The sequence below is a fragment of the Leishmania mexicana genome, chromosome 20, assembly GCF_000234665.1.
Source record: "Leishmania mexicana MHOM/GT/2001/U1103 complete genome, chromosome 20".
NCBI classification, from domain to species: domain Eukaryota; phylum Euglenozoa; class Kinetoplastea; order Trypanosomatida; family Trypanosomatidae; genus Leishmania; species Leishmania mexicana.
Window position 1 is genome coordinate 1884307 of NC_018324.1, and position 13312 is coordinate 1897618.

At 57.5% G+C, this 13312-nt stretch overlaps 4 protein-coding genes across 4 annotated transcripts; all 4 read right to left on the bottom strand.

The window, feature by feature from the left end:
- Nucleotides 1-986: 986 nt before the first annotated feature.
- LMXM_36_4940 (conserved hypothetical protein) lies at nt 987-1814 on the bottom strand (the record flags this gene model as incomplete). Its single annotated transcript, XM_003874803.1, has 1 exon — nt 987-1814. One exon carries the CDS (start codon nt 1812-1814, stop codon nt 987-989), a length of 828 nt encoding a protein of 275 aa, XP_003874852.1.
- Nucleotides 1815-2428: 614 nt separating this feature from the next.
- On the bottom strand, nt 2429-4576 carry LMXM_36_4950 (conserved hypothetical protein; the record flags this gene model as incomplete). The annotated part of the gene is made up of 1 exon (XM_003874804.1): nt 2429-4576. The coding sequence occupies one exon, from the start codon at nt 4574-4576 to the stop codon at nt 2429-2431; it is 2148 nt and encodes a 715-aa protein (XP_003874853.1).
- A 1104-nt stretch (nt 4577-5680) lies between these two features.
- On the bottom strand, nt 5681-8614 carry LMXM_36_4960 (hypothetical protein, unknown function; the record flags this gene model as incomplete). The annotated part of the gene is made up of 1 exon (XM_003874805.1): nt 5681-8614. The coding sequence occupies one exon, from the start codon at nt 8612-8614 to the stop codon at nt 5681-5683; it is 2934 nt and encodes a 977-aa protein (XP_003874854.1).
- Nucleotides 8615-12035: 3421 nt separating this feature from the next.
- Nucleotides 12036-13082, bottom strand: LMXM_36_4970 (conserved hypothetical protein; the record flags this gene model as incomplete). Its single annotated transcript, XM_003874806.1, has 1 exon — nt 12036-13082. One exon carries the CDS (start codon nt 13080-13082, stop codon nt 12036-12038), a length of 1047 nt encoding a protein of 348 aa, XP_003874855.1.
- Between the last annotated feature and the right edge of the window lie 230 nt (nt 13083-13312).

A 13312-nucleotide genomic window follows, 5' to 3' on the forward strand; every position in this document is an offset into this window, starting at 1 on the left:
CGGTTTGGGGGGAGGGAGCGTGTCCAACAATAGGAGTAATCTACAGTTTCTCAAGAGAGTTCCGCTCGATGCATGATGACTGAGGGGTGCGTGTTGGTGTAACAATCATGCCAGGAGGCGATGTCAAGACAAGGACAGGGAAGAGAGAATAAGGATTTAGGGGCGGTAGGCATGGAGTTTGAAAACTGACCGCAAAAAAAAAACAGACACAAACTGCCACACCTTCCCTTCTCTCCGTTTGCTGTCATCCCGCACCATCGCCCGATGAATGTCCGGCAGCTGACGATCGAAAAGGACCAAACAGACACGTGCAGGACATACATCAGCGAAGAAGACACACACCAACCGTGGATGCGAAATCGATCTTTCCCATTAAGGAGACGAGCACGAAAGGGGAGACAGGTATATATGTGTGTGTGGAAGCGCAGACGTGCAGTCGCGAGGGTCGGGGGAGGGGAGTGATGACAGCAAGCCAGAGGAGAAATACACTCGCTGCGTGACCACAACTATGGAGCACGAACGACAACGTCACAGTACTCTTCACCGACATCAAGTCTTCGCTCAATCGGAAAGCGACCATGACGGCACATTGGAGGAGTGCAGGAAAGCGTGAAACAGAAGGTGTCACTCACTTGCTCCGCATGATGGGATCCTGGCGTTAAAAATGAGAAGCAGCAAGAGCACCGCGTCAACGACAAGAAGACATATATATATATATATGCATATATGCTGCTGTTCCTCTTGCACACCCTAAGTGCGGCAAACATGAATGTGTACGTGTCTGCAACGTCAGCCAGGCGATGCGCACGGGAGAAGTGTGCGGAGGGGAGTAGCTCCAGAACGAGAGAGACAAACATATATGAAACCCATCCGAGTAGCAGAGAGTTCTTTCGGTACCTGTGAGCTCTGACGGCTCCCCGTGTCAATTTGCGTTGGGAGCCTCGTCCCTCCTCTTCGCTGTCGTCTTCATGGGAGAGACTTGCACGTCACCTGACGGATTTCCGCTTCGCCGATGCCGCCATCCCTTTCTCTCGCTCCGGAATTGTCAGGAGCATGTCCTTTGTCACCTCCATGATGTGTTTGAAGCGGTCTGGCCCGAGAAGGATGCCTCCCCACCACCGCGTCACGACCACGACGTAGCCATCGACCTGCAGATGGTCCAGCAGAAACATCATTTTGATGGATGCACCACTCTCTCCGTCGTCATCGCTGTCTTTCTGCAGGACGCCGTTCGCGTCAGTGAATCGGTACGCGTAAATTGTCGGGTGCGCTGCGCAAGCAATACTCTTGGTGGAGCGTAGATGCCCAACTACCTCCCGCACCTCATCGATCGAGTGAACGCGTGCCATGTGCGCCACGAAACGTGAGCGGCGGTCCACAATCCCCTCGCCTGACCAGATAGCAATACTTGTCTCTCGCCGGTGCTCCTCCTTCCGCTGGAGTTTACTCATCTCTTCCACCGCCTCATCCTGGCGAGCCTTATCCGCTCTCTCCTTCAAGTCCTTCAGCTCCTCCGCGACGCTCTGGGCCAAGGGAATGAGAAGCGCCAGCATTGGAATGCCCAGCGGGAGCTCATCGCGCATGCGTCTGTTTATTTCCTGAGAGAAGGCGCCGGCCAGCTGCGCGTTCGGGCTAGAAAGAAGGTAGAGTTGCGGGTAGCTTGCATCCGGGTACCCGTGTGGCGGGAGCGTCACTTGCAGCTCAAAGTGAAACGGCAAATGTACAACGACCGAGTCTGAGGTGCCCTCGTAGCGCTCGCACTCGTCGCTAAACATGCTCAAGATCATGTTGATCTCCTCCTCATGGGCGGACATTGTCAGCGCCGGATCACGCCCTTTGTAGAGCCTTCCGCGTGTGCTTCCATTCTATGTTCCCTTCCACTATGGTGGAAGAGCAAGCGAGCGAGTGCGAGTGGGTGAGCAAGAAACGGAATTGCACCCATGCGAGTGGTCCACGTCAGAGGGATATCACCCAGTGCGCACGTATGCAGATGCGCGATAGGCACATCCGTAGTTGACGAGCGAGAAGAGGAGGAGCCAAGCACACGATGGAAGAGAAAGAGGTGCTCTCCACGAAAAAGACGGAAACAGTCGACTTGCGGAGGCGTGTAGAAGCACAAAATGGGCGAGTGGCAAAGAGCCCCACGGAGGAGAGGTGCTGCTTCACGGTGGTCAGGCAAGCGCGCCACTGAGTGGCAATCAAGTTGGTGTCACGTGATCTGTCCATCGACACCGTTGCACGGTCACTGTTTGTGAGCATTTCTTTTGTTGGCTCTCTCCCTTAGCGCTGCATGGCTTGATGCCATGGCGTCAGCAAGCATCAACAAAGGTGGGGAGGTCGATGCAAAGGTGGGAGGACAAAGTACCAGAAACAGCACAACCGTGTCCAGACGCACATCACGCTTAGGTGGCTCACCTCGAGATGTCACTCACGTGTCCGTCAAACTCTTCCTCTTCGCACTCTCCACCTCCTCCAGCAGATCATCCACCTTGCTCTCCAGCTGGAGCACCGACGAGGACAGGTGGTTCAAGATGGTGGCCGTCTCCGTCTGGAAGGTGGCCTGCGAAGGGATCGAGAGTGCTACGAGCTGCTTGAGCTCCTCCACGTTGTTGCAGAGTTCCTCCTGCCTCGCCCTCATCTCGTATATCGCCTCTCGCAGCTCTGTATCAACGGCGAAGGTGCCTGGCGGGGTACACGCGGGAAAGGGGCTTTCGACACGCTTCTGAGACGACGGGGGAGCGCTCCCGTCGCTTGATTCGCGACTTCCAGGGCTACTTCCGGTGGATACTCCGGCAGACCGCTGCTGCTGCGAAAGCTGCGGCCCCGGCGTGAACAGCTCACTTGGAACCGGCAGATGGTTGTACAGATACCAAGCCCGCTTCATCGCGTACTCGGCACGCGCCGGCTGGTGACTGCAGCGCGTCATCAAGTTTCGCGTTGTGATGCTCGCTCGGTAGGTCCGCGGGATTAACTGCACATCCGGGTCGCGCAGGAAGCGGCGGTTCACGACGTCGCCCACAACCTCCGGCGTCAGCACTTCTTCGGTCTTGTCAGAGATGCCGTGGGGGTAGTGGTAGTAGCCTTCCCCAGAGAAGATGAGCAGCGAGCGCGGCTCCATCACCACACTCTGCAGCGGCACTCGTCTACCGATGTCGCCATCGCCAAACTTGAAGGTGTCGTTGTAGTGGTCCATCGGGTGACTCTCGTAAAGCGGCTGCTTTGGGTAGAAGCTCATGAGGCACGACGAGGCTAACGAGAGCACAGTCACCATGGGCACGTAGATGGGGCCGTCACAATGGGGTCCGATGCCATCGCCTTGGTGGTACTCATGGATGCGCACGCTGTTGGGGAATGTGGTGGGAGTGAAGAGACCATCGTAGACCTGCATGTCTATTAACTCCTGCACCCATGGCGGCATATTCGCATCGCTCACGAAGCTCTTTTGGCAGGTCTCGCACATCGTGCAGCCCCACTCCTGGCAAGTACGCTTGGTCAGCTTCGACTTGAGATCCTCTGGTGTCCCCTGAATGAGCGTGAGAATTTGCGCCTCCTCGGTGGCCGAGATGTAGTCGGGAATATAGTAGATGCCTGGAATGTTGCCCGTAGCATATTGCTCCATATCGAGGTGCATCAAAGAAGGTTTGCCGGCAGAGCCAGTGAGATGGCGTGCCGCCTGCGACTCCCCACGCGCCTCAGCACGCTGCACGTGCGACTCCACCCGGAGACGCTCTGGGAACACCTGCGCAAAAACACTTTGCAGCTCCGCGTTCGGCGCGAATGACTTCTCGGCGGTCGACGGATCCCACGGGGAGAGCTTTGCCGCGTTGAACTGGCCGCTCGCCTTTTCACCTGGCCCGCCAAGCGTGCCTTGGTTGCCGAGGCTTTCCGGCGAAGGGGCGACAGAGGCACCCTCGACCGCAGTATCGCTGCTGCACCGCTGAGAGGGAAGCAGCGCAGGGGCGTCTTTGTTACGATTGCTCCGGCGCCATACCCCAACCAGAGAGAAGGTCGTGTAGTCAGACGACTTCGACGTCACCCGCTTCACCATCCCGGTAATATCGAACGTGAGGCCATACTGGGGCACCACCGTGTTTGTCGGCTGGTAACTGTAGCTCTCCAGCTGGCAGGTGAAGGCGGTGCCGGTGGCTCCTGCGTCGAGCACTTGCAGCTTGCCGATGCCGTAGCCGAGTCCATTGGCTGGGCGATAGTACACAAAGCCATCGTGATCGACAAAGAGTTCACCCTGCAAATCGTCGGTCATCACCAGCCACGGGCCGTAGATGTCGCGCGCGAAGTCTACCCCAGCGGCGCTCTCTGTCACAATGTCATTTGCCAAGTCAGAGGGGTCGGCCGCGTCCGTGAATTCGGCGGTGTTAAAGTTAGGCGTGGAGTGGTGAAATCCCTTTGCCCTCATCTCCGCACCGATCCCGCTTGTGGCACTCGAAAACGCAGCATAGGACGATGGGGTATTTGTGATGATGAACCGGCGCTGCTGGTTCAGCCTCTCACAAGCGTCCGTCGCCCGCAGGCGAGTGATGCAATGTCGCCGCCGCTGGAGCACTAGAAAGGGGCGCATTTGTCTCTGGTGTGCGTGTGTGCGAGTGCGACCAAATGCAGCGCGGAAGCTCAGCAACCCTAAACGGCAGAAATAAACGACAGGTGCGTAGTGTGGCAGAGCTACCGGAGCTCCTCTTCCCCGTATCACTTTGCAGGAGTTGGCGAAGAGACGTCGAAACTACCTCACCCTCGCCAGTGACACGCGGAACCCTGGATGTGCTGTTCGGAGGAGACAAGCTATAACACACACGCACACACAAGAGAGCAATAGATTGTGTGACGTCTTTTACTTCGTTAGACACTTTAACGGTCGTGACAGCTTTCGTTGCGTGTTATCGGTTTAGTTTTTACTTGAGTCGGCAGGTGTACTACCCCATACAGCACCACCAAAAACGCAGAGCACAGCGGAGAGAAGACACGTGAGAAAATGGCGACAGAAGGGGTGTGGTGGTCGTTCACAAAAACGTCAGGTGGGGTGAGGGGCGGGGGTGATGGCGGCGTCAGTATACCTGTGAGGAAAAGGGTTTGAGAGCACCATCCAGATATATGTGGAGAGCAACCAAGGAAAAATTCGAAGCCACCGAGTGGAGGGAACAGGGTCGCACGTAGTGCTCCCCAAAAACACCTTCTTTTCTTTGTTTGTTTTTGACAAGCATCCCTTTACGCATCGCTACCAGCGCAGGACAGGAGGTCACCAAGGGAAAGGACAGATGTCGCCACAGAGCGTCGGGCGGCGATATTTGTATTTGAAAGACGAGCGCGATGAAGAGTTTGACACACACACACACACAGACACACAGACAGACACGCGTGTGGAGGGTAAAAGAAAAAGCGAGCAGAGGAGACAAGCACATCAACGAAAAGGGTGAGCGCAATAAGAATGGCGTGAAGAAGACACTGCGACCGACAGAGGCCAGCTCGCCGCGGCGCATCAATGCCACGGGTGATTCACGCATCATTTCGCAAGCGAAAAGCTGGAAACAGGTGCAGAAGAGCAACGCGCCAACTTTCTCTAAAAACAAAACGTACACTTGACATAGAAAAGACACAGTGGACCACGTTGGTGATCCACCTCCCTCGAAAACCAAACAGACACACACACACAATAAAATCATTCGGGCGATTACTCCAATGCCGTGGCTGCGATGGAGGGGCCTCGCGTGCACACCGCGTCGCGGAAGCGCTGCAACAGTGCCGCTTGCTCTGCTATGCACCCACATGGCAGCCCATCCGCGTCGAGGTCGCATTGGTGCGCTGATGGGAGACCGACGCTCAGGTACTGCGTCACCACGATGCGCTCCAGCTGGTGCACGGCAGCCTTCTCAGCCTTGGCATCCGACGTCGACCGCTCGGTGCACAGTTCTGAAGAGAGGGGCGCGAGGCCGCTGTGAGGGCTCCTCAGTCCCGCCAAAGGGCCATTTGCGCACGGTTGGCTGCCACTGCCTTCGAGCGTCGTGGCCACCCACCCGGAGCAGAAGACGTGGCCGTCATCGAAGCGCTCGTCGGCGCTACCGCGCAAGTGGCCAAAGTTCTCGCTGTTGAAGTCCAGCTCCTCACATTCGTCTTTCACATCTCCGTCGACCCCTGTGCGGCTAAGCACCAACGTCGGCGACGGCACGTTTACCCCGTGGAGCTCGCCAAACGCCTCCAGAATCGTCAGACGCACTCGAGGGAAGGAAGCGCTCGCTGCGCCGTACTCGACGCGCACTGTGGTGAACTCAGGTGGAGAGGTCAACTCTTCGTACGTGTGGACCCCATACTCGAGGGCGTAGCGATGCCGAGGCGAGCTGCATAGCATGTAGTCGCGTAGCTGCGCCAGAGAACACGGGAACACCGTTGAGAGGACCACCAAAGGCGGGTCGTCGCTACCCGTTTCCGTCCTGAGTGATGGGCTGCCACCTTTTCCAGTCCATCGGATAGCCCCAGCAAGGACATCGCCATACCACGCCGCCTCAGGGCTCTCGAGCGCGCGGCCGCCTTCAGCACAGTGTACCGCGTACAGAAAGCGCAAGAGCGGCACCTTGTCGAGCGCCACCATGGCGCTGTTGTGGCGTCGACGATGCCGCGCCTCGCTTAGGCGCCGAACACGGCCCATGCGGTCCTCCAACCACCTCGAGACGCTTGACAGGAACTCCTCCGTCGGGCACTTCTTCTGAAACGAGATGTGCCAAGAGCTGTGTGGGGTGGACAAAAGCGGTGCGCAGGCATCGAAGAGCATATACTGCGACACACGGACACTTTCGGCGCTGCGGGGCACGGCAACGGCCGTGACGCCAAACACGCGCACCTGCATGTGTTGATGGTACCCGTCCGGGTGTACGCCACGATAGGAGCAAGTTGTGTTGTCTGCACCCACCCACAAGTACGTCGCCGCGGGCACGCCAGGCGTGTGAAAGCCGTACCGTCCCCCGTTGACTTGCGTCAACTCGAAGTCGGTGCAGTGCAGGACCATATCCCATGGACGTCGAAAGGAATCATTGGCATCGAACTGATAGTGGCGCACCTCGCCCGCAGTGGACGCGGCACCGTGGCCAGATGTGCTCGGCTCGCGACTCGCTGTCCGGCTCGACGCACCAGACGACGTCGAAGCGGCAACCACTCGCACGAGCTCCGGATCGATCTCCGGAAAAAGTGCCGGATTTCGTAGTACTGCGACGAACGTGTCGAGAGTGCAGCGGACCAGTGTGCTGACCCGCATCGCGATGCACAGCGGGTTCTTCGAGCACAGCGGCTCCGGCAAGATGCGCAGCTCCGCGTACTGCATCTCTGCAACCTCGCGCCGCGTGTACCAGTCATTGGAGCGCGCAAGCAGGCTGAGGATCTTCACCCGCGGATCCACACTTGCTGCCGTGCCCGGTTGCTGCGGTGGCATGGAGGTAAGAGAGGGATCATGCGTGGCAGTGTTTCTCCACGTCGCTGGCGACGGTGGAGAGCTGCGTCGTTCCTTCGACGTCGGCTGCGGTAAAGGGGAGACGTCGCTTGATTCAGGAGTCATACAAGGAGCCGCCTCAGCTTCTGCATCAGGTGACGGGCATGCACCGCTGTCGGAAGGACCTTCCACGGCGGGGACCGCAGGCGATGGGGCTTCGTCGCAGAGATCTTTCGTGAAAAGTGGAGTTGAGACGCCTTCGCCTTTGGCCTCCTCCGATGGTTCCTCCGCACTACCAGCCAACGTGAACTCAGGTTCTTGCGCTTCTTCCGCCGGCAGCCAATCAGCTGACGGTGCACGGATGCAAGCCAAGGTAGGCTCAGCTGCCGACGCCGCAGCCGCGGCGGCAGCCTCGACGAGCTCTGCCATCTTCCTGAGTTTCTTTGTATTCTCGTCCACCGCGGCGGCCACCAGCCACTTGGGAATCTGACCAACCGGGTCAACGCAGCAGTAGTGGGTGACGCGCAACTTGCCGTTGATGGAGGGGTCCGCAAACGCCACGTAGCCAAAGCAGTAGACAACGCCGCGCACAAAAGGCTTTCCGCCTTGTCGTGTCGCAACTGCCGCAGAGTCTGACTCCAGCGCCGTCACACTGTTCTGCAGGTACACTGTTTGACCAGGATCCGGAGCCTCTCCCCATTGTTGTGAGGTGCAAACGAATTTCTTCACGGTCAGCGAGTTGTTGGATGACTGCGCACTGCCTTCCGTCGCCTCAGAGCTTATGCGCTTCAGCTGCTCCAGTGTTGTGAAGATCGCGGCGGACCACACGCAGAAGTCGCGTGGGGCGACGAGCCACGGAGACGGCGACGCGTACGACGTGTATAGCAGCGTCTTGGACGCGCACCGCTCCAAGATGTGCATCTCCTTCATAGTGAGGTCAAATTGGCGAATCGAGGATTCATCGTTGAGTACGCGCTGAAATGAGTCGAGGTCCGCGTTCACAACAAACTGCGTGCGGTAGCACTTCATAGGCAGTCCCAGGGCAGGGATCGGAGGGAACTCTGAGACATTGTACCCGTCTTGGCTAGAAAGATGCTTCCACGAAACAGGAGATGAGCTGGCGAGTCCAAGAAGTGGCTTCAGTACCGGCACTGCCGCCACCACATCCATATCAGAGGAGACGGGCATTCTAGAGATGCACCGTGCGGCCCGTCCTGGAGTTTTTTATTATTATTCGAACTCACTGGCCCCGCACCCTTTCCAGTGTTCAAGAGAGAAGAAGCCGTGAGAGTGCGGGTGGGAGCTTGTCCGTATGTGCGTGGTGGCGATGGTGGAGTTGGAAAAGAGTGAGTGGCTGCTGTAAAGCACGAAAAAAAAGAGAAAAAATGTGCCGCTCAAAATCCGTTCACGAAATCATTCACCCACACGCGTGCACCCTTGCGGCGATGGGGAAAGCAAGGAGAGGGGCGGTAAGGAAAGTGTCTGCTGCTGCTGTGTGAATCACACGTGAGTGATGCGCCATGCGGTGGGGGAGTTCATCATTATGCATGTGTCGAAAAATCGGTCAAAGACACGAAAGAAAAACAAGATCGAAGGGAGACCGAAGTCGACAGGGAAGAGGGAGGAGGAGGACACACCTGTGCAGACGTGATGCAGGAGATGGATGCTATGGGGTTCATGCTGGCGGTTTTGCCACTCGATGCACCAAGACAGCGTTGCCACAAAAAAAAATGTAGAGAAGTGAACACACGGCACCGTTTTCCGCGCTACATGGGAATGAGTCTCGAGTTAGCCGCAGCGCTTCGAACGGCACAGAGGCTTGGCCATGAGCTCGTTCCTGACACACAGTGCAGCGCACGCATTAGCGAGAGCAGAGGCGCCACTCAGATGAATCCTAAACCTGTCAACAGCTACGACGGTTGAAGATCACGCCGGGAGAAACGACAGACATTTATGTGATCAACGCCACACCAGAGCAGCTAACACACCAGCATCGTTTGTGTGCAAGTCCAACGGGCCGTCGCACTGCCTCTCCCTGTCTGCTGTTGCCATGCCTTTTCTGGCCTCGGTAAAAAAGTCGAAAGTAACGTGGACAGTCCCCGTATGCAGGGGCCTCCATCACAGCCAGCAGAGTCTCTCAGGTGCGAAGTGTTTCTCGTATGTGACACAGCCTCTTTGCTTCTGCGGGGGTGGGGGTCGGCGTAGAGTCGCCGGATACATCAGCAGTGGTGAGGCACTTGCGGAAAAAAAGACAGCAGGCACGTGCGCGCGTACCGCTGCCACGCGTTCTGACTGCACCTGCCTCCAGCGAAGTTGAGTGTGCAATGCCTTGCGACCCAGAGTGCTTCTCTTGATAGCGAGATCCATTTGAGTCGCCCCATAGCGCAGTCACGAGGACGCAGACCACGTAAGCAGGGGGTGCGCACTCGATGCAAGACGTCACCTAGGATCGACTGCGCTCTCCGGGCGCGCTTGCTCGACACTAGAGGTAAAAACACCGTTTTACCGCTGCGGTACACCTCTGGAGGTGGGCACAGCGCCTTCACAGAGAGAGACAGAGTTACATGCGGCTAATCTCCACTCTCAGTGGTGCAACGAGGCCCTCAAACGCCACCACCGCACCATCGTTGAGCATCAACGAGCGTCACACAAGTGCATATCGCTAGTTTAGTTAGGGAGCGCTTCTAATCTGCAGAGCTGCTGCGATTCGTTTAACGCTGCCGTGTTGCTGCCGACACGCAGAGCAAAGCACGACCACACTCCTGCGCACTGAGTAGAGAAAAGACAAGGCAAAGGCACCTTTCGCCCCCAAGCATAATTTTCAGCGTTGACGAGCGGGCGCACGCATCGGAAGATGATCGACAATAGTGGCCGCCTCTTCGGCCTCTGTCGTGCGTGATGCGCCGTGGAAGCCGTACTTCGGCGCGAAATCCACTTTTCTCTGCCCACGTGGGCCTCCTGACTGCGGCTGCAGCTAGCTCACGCAACGGCGTGCGTCAGTCGCGTTACACTGAAAATGAGCCCTGCTCGAATCAGAGTAAATGGTGCGCTGCGGTGCCCGGTAAATGCGCGCGGAGCACTCATCCTGGAGTGACTGCAGCGGGCGAGCCGCGAGAGTTGGCTCTCCATAACACGACACACCTCCTGGGGCTCGCGTAAACGCCCAGTGAAGGTGCGTCGGGTTTCACTTCGCTTGTGCACCAACCACATCGCGGCGCACTGCTGTGCCTTCGACATTACACCGTGTAAAAGACGCGGCATCGCGACGCCAAGAGGATTGGAGCCTTCGGCACCGTACCGCCAGCATGCCAAGCACGCTCCGTATGCTCACCGTCGAGGTGGACATGGTTGCATGAATTTCGGCACCCTTTACAGTGAAGGAAAACGCACGAAGGCAGTTGTTCTGTGTCTTGTTGTCCACCAACAGGGCGGATAGGACCCGCACGGGTCCACCACGACATGTGACGAAGCGATTCATGGGCATCGCGGTACTGTAGCGGTGTGGCTCCATCGTCGGCACAGGTGGACACGCAGAATAGAAAGCGGCATGCTCGCGACTTGAAAATCATTAGAATCTAGCCACGATACCGGTGAATCTAGAAGCGAAGCCACCGCAGACTCCAACGGTGACTGCAACGACGATGGAAAGGCATCGTGGCAAAGATGCTGGGTGCAGAGGAGCACCGCGTCGTTTGCCGTCGCCTTTGGACGGACCACGCAGGCGGGGACCGAAGGGCGGTAGATGGAAGTATCATCTCATGTCGTATGGCAGAGAGTGAGCACGTTGAATAGCAACGAAAAGGATGTTGTTGTCCCTGTGCGCATGCTCGTGTGCGCACGTCTTCCCTTGGAGCAGAGGCACTGCACTGACCAGGGGAAGGGGGTGGTAAACAAAAAAAACGGTGAACAATGTGAATGCCAATGAGCGACGGTGCTCATACGCGAGTGAATGCCGACGTGCAACGCCTACTCGGCACCATGTATGGACGTGTTCATGTACTCTGTGTGTGTGTATGGGTGTGTGTGTGTTCACGCAGGTATCGTTGTGGGAATGACGCAGCCAGTCGATAGAGTCGAAAAAAAGAAAGAAATCGAAGGCGATTAGTCGAGGAAAGATGGAGATGCAGAGGAAATATGTAAGTGATAGGCAAAAACAAAAAAGCGAAAATGAGGCATAGTTGCTACAAGTATTCGCACCTCTTGTCTTGTCAGACCATCGTGCGAATTGAGCGAGTACCAGTGCCAGATATCCACCTGAGGAGACACATCCATCCTACTCAGTCCTCATTTCCATGTGGCGGTTTGCTGGGCATTCCTGGGATGGTGCCTCGGTCCGTGGCACGGGACACGTGCAGCGCACCTGAGACTGCATAGGCCCCACCTAAAGGTTTCCCAGCTCTAGGGCCTCTTCTTTCGTCATCGTGTCCGAAAGCTTGGCTTATGGAAAATGTGAACAACAGCAGCACCACACACGTCTGCTACCATGGTGACTCCAGCTTTCCTCCTTAGTGGCAAGTTCCACCAAGCACGCAGACACACACACACACATACACACACGTGCACGTAAGAGAGACCCGTGAGCGGCACCAACCAGCGTTGTCAAACCTTCTCACAACTTGGATCTTAACCGCTTGTAGTTCTCGTACGAGCGGCCCATCTTGGAAGCAGCACTGTGCGGCGATGATACCGCTTTACCGGTCGGATGGGCGGCGCGAGGCGTCTCGCGGAGGAGGCCGTCAAGCCTTCCCTGCTCCTCCAGCGTCATTTGATCACGGTAACGCGGCGCCCGCCACTCAGGGTACGATGGTTCCCACTCCCGCTTTCGCGCGGGGGTGCTGAAGGCGGCAGCGGTGCTGCCGACATGCGCATCTTCGTACGGAGAGCGGCGAAGCGCGCGACGGGTAGCTGGTTCGGTGATCGGGGTTGAGGTGGTGTGCTGCATAGATCCCGAAGAGGCCGCGCCATTCAACGAGGCCGCGGTCGACTTTCGCTTGTCCTGCCGAAGGACGTACTGAACTCGCAACTTGAACTGCGCATTCTGAAGGCGTCGCTCAACAAACGTCGCTGGCTTGCCCAGCGACCTGGCCACCTGTCGCACCGTGGCACCACCACGGATCATGCGGTAGATTGTGAGATCATCTTCGAAGGTGAAGAACTTGCTGTGACTGAACGGGTGGTTCGCAGGGTTCTTCATCTCTTCCTCGGAGAGCGTTTCGGTGCTGTTCATAATCGCTTGCCAGTCCAGCGACGTCTTCATCGACCAGGAGGAGTCGTCACCGCTGGCAAAGTCGTCTGGCAAGCGGCGGCGACGCCTGCCAGCCTTGCGTGCAAAGCGAGTCGCCGTTCCTGCTTCGCCACCTTGCTGCCCGGCTACGCCTTCTTTTGCACCCGCTGAAGCGTCGTAAGCGCCTTGCAGAATGCCGCTGGACTGGATAAGCTCATAGGCCGTATTAATCACCTTCATGCGATTGTCATCGCCGCTGCTCAAATCGGGGTGGTGTAGCCGTGCCATCTCGAGGTACTGCCGCCGCACGTCGTCCACTCCGGGTCGACTAGATGCCGGTGCGCGTGGATTGTACGTGAGGCCGAGCACCTTGAACGCAGCCACAATGTCCTCAACGACAGGGGCACAGCGGAAAACCGTGCGAGAGAACATGACAAAACGCCCACGAGAGACTGCCTGGGCTACCCTGCTTCGGATAAGAGACGTGAAGCTGTATGGCGTCGAAAGAGGGAGCGAGTACGGTTAGAGCAGCGACTGTGGTGCCGTTAGAGGCACAAGCAGGCACAGACGAAAAGAGAGACAGCCAAAACCGCGGTGAGCGCCGCGAGACATGCACCATTCACGCGCAGTCGGTCCAGCTTTGCAAAGGCAGACCTGTGCTC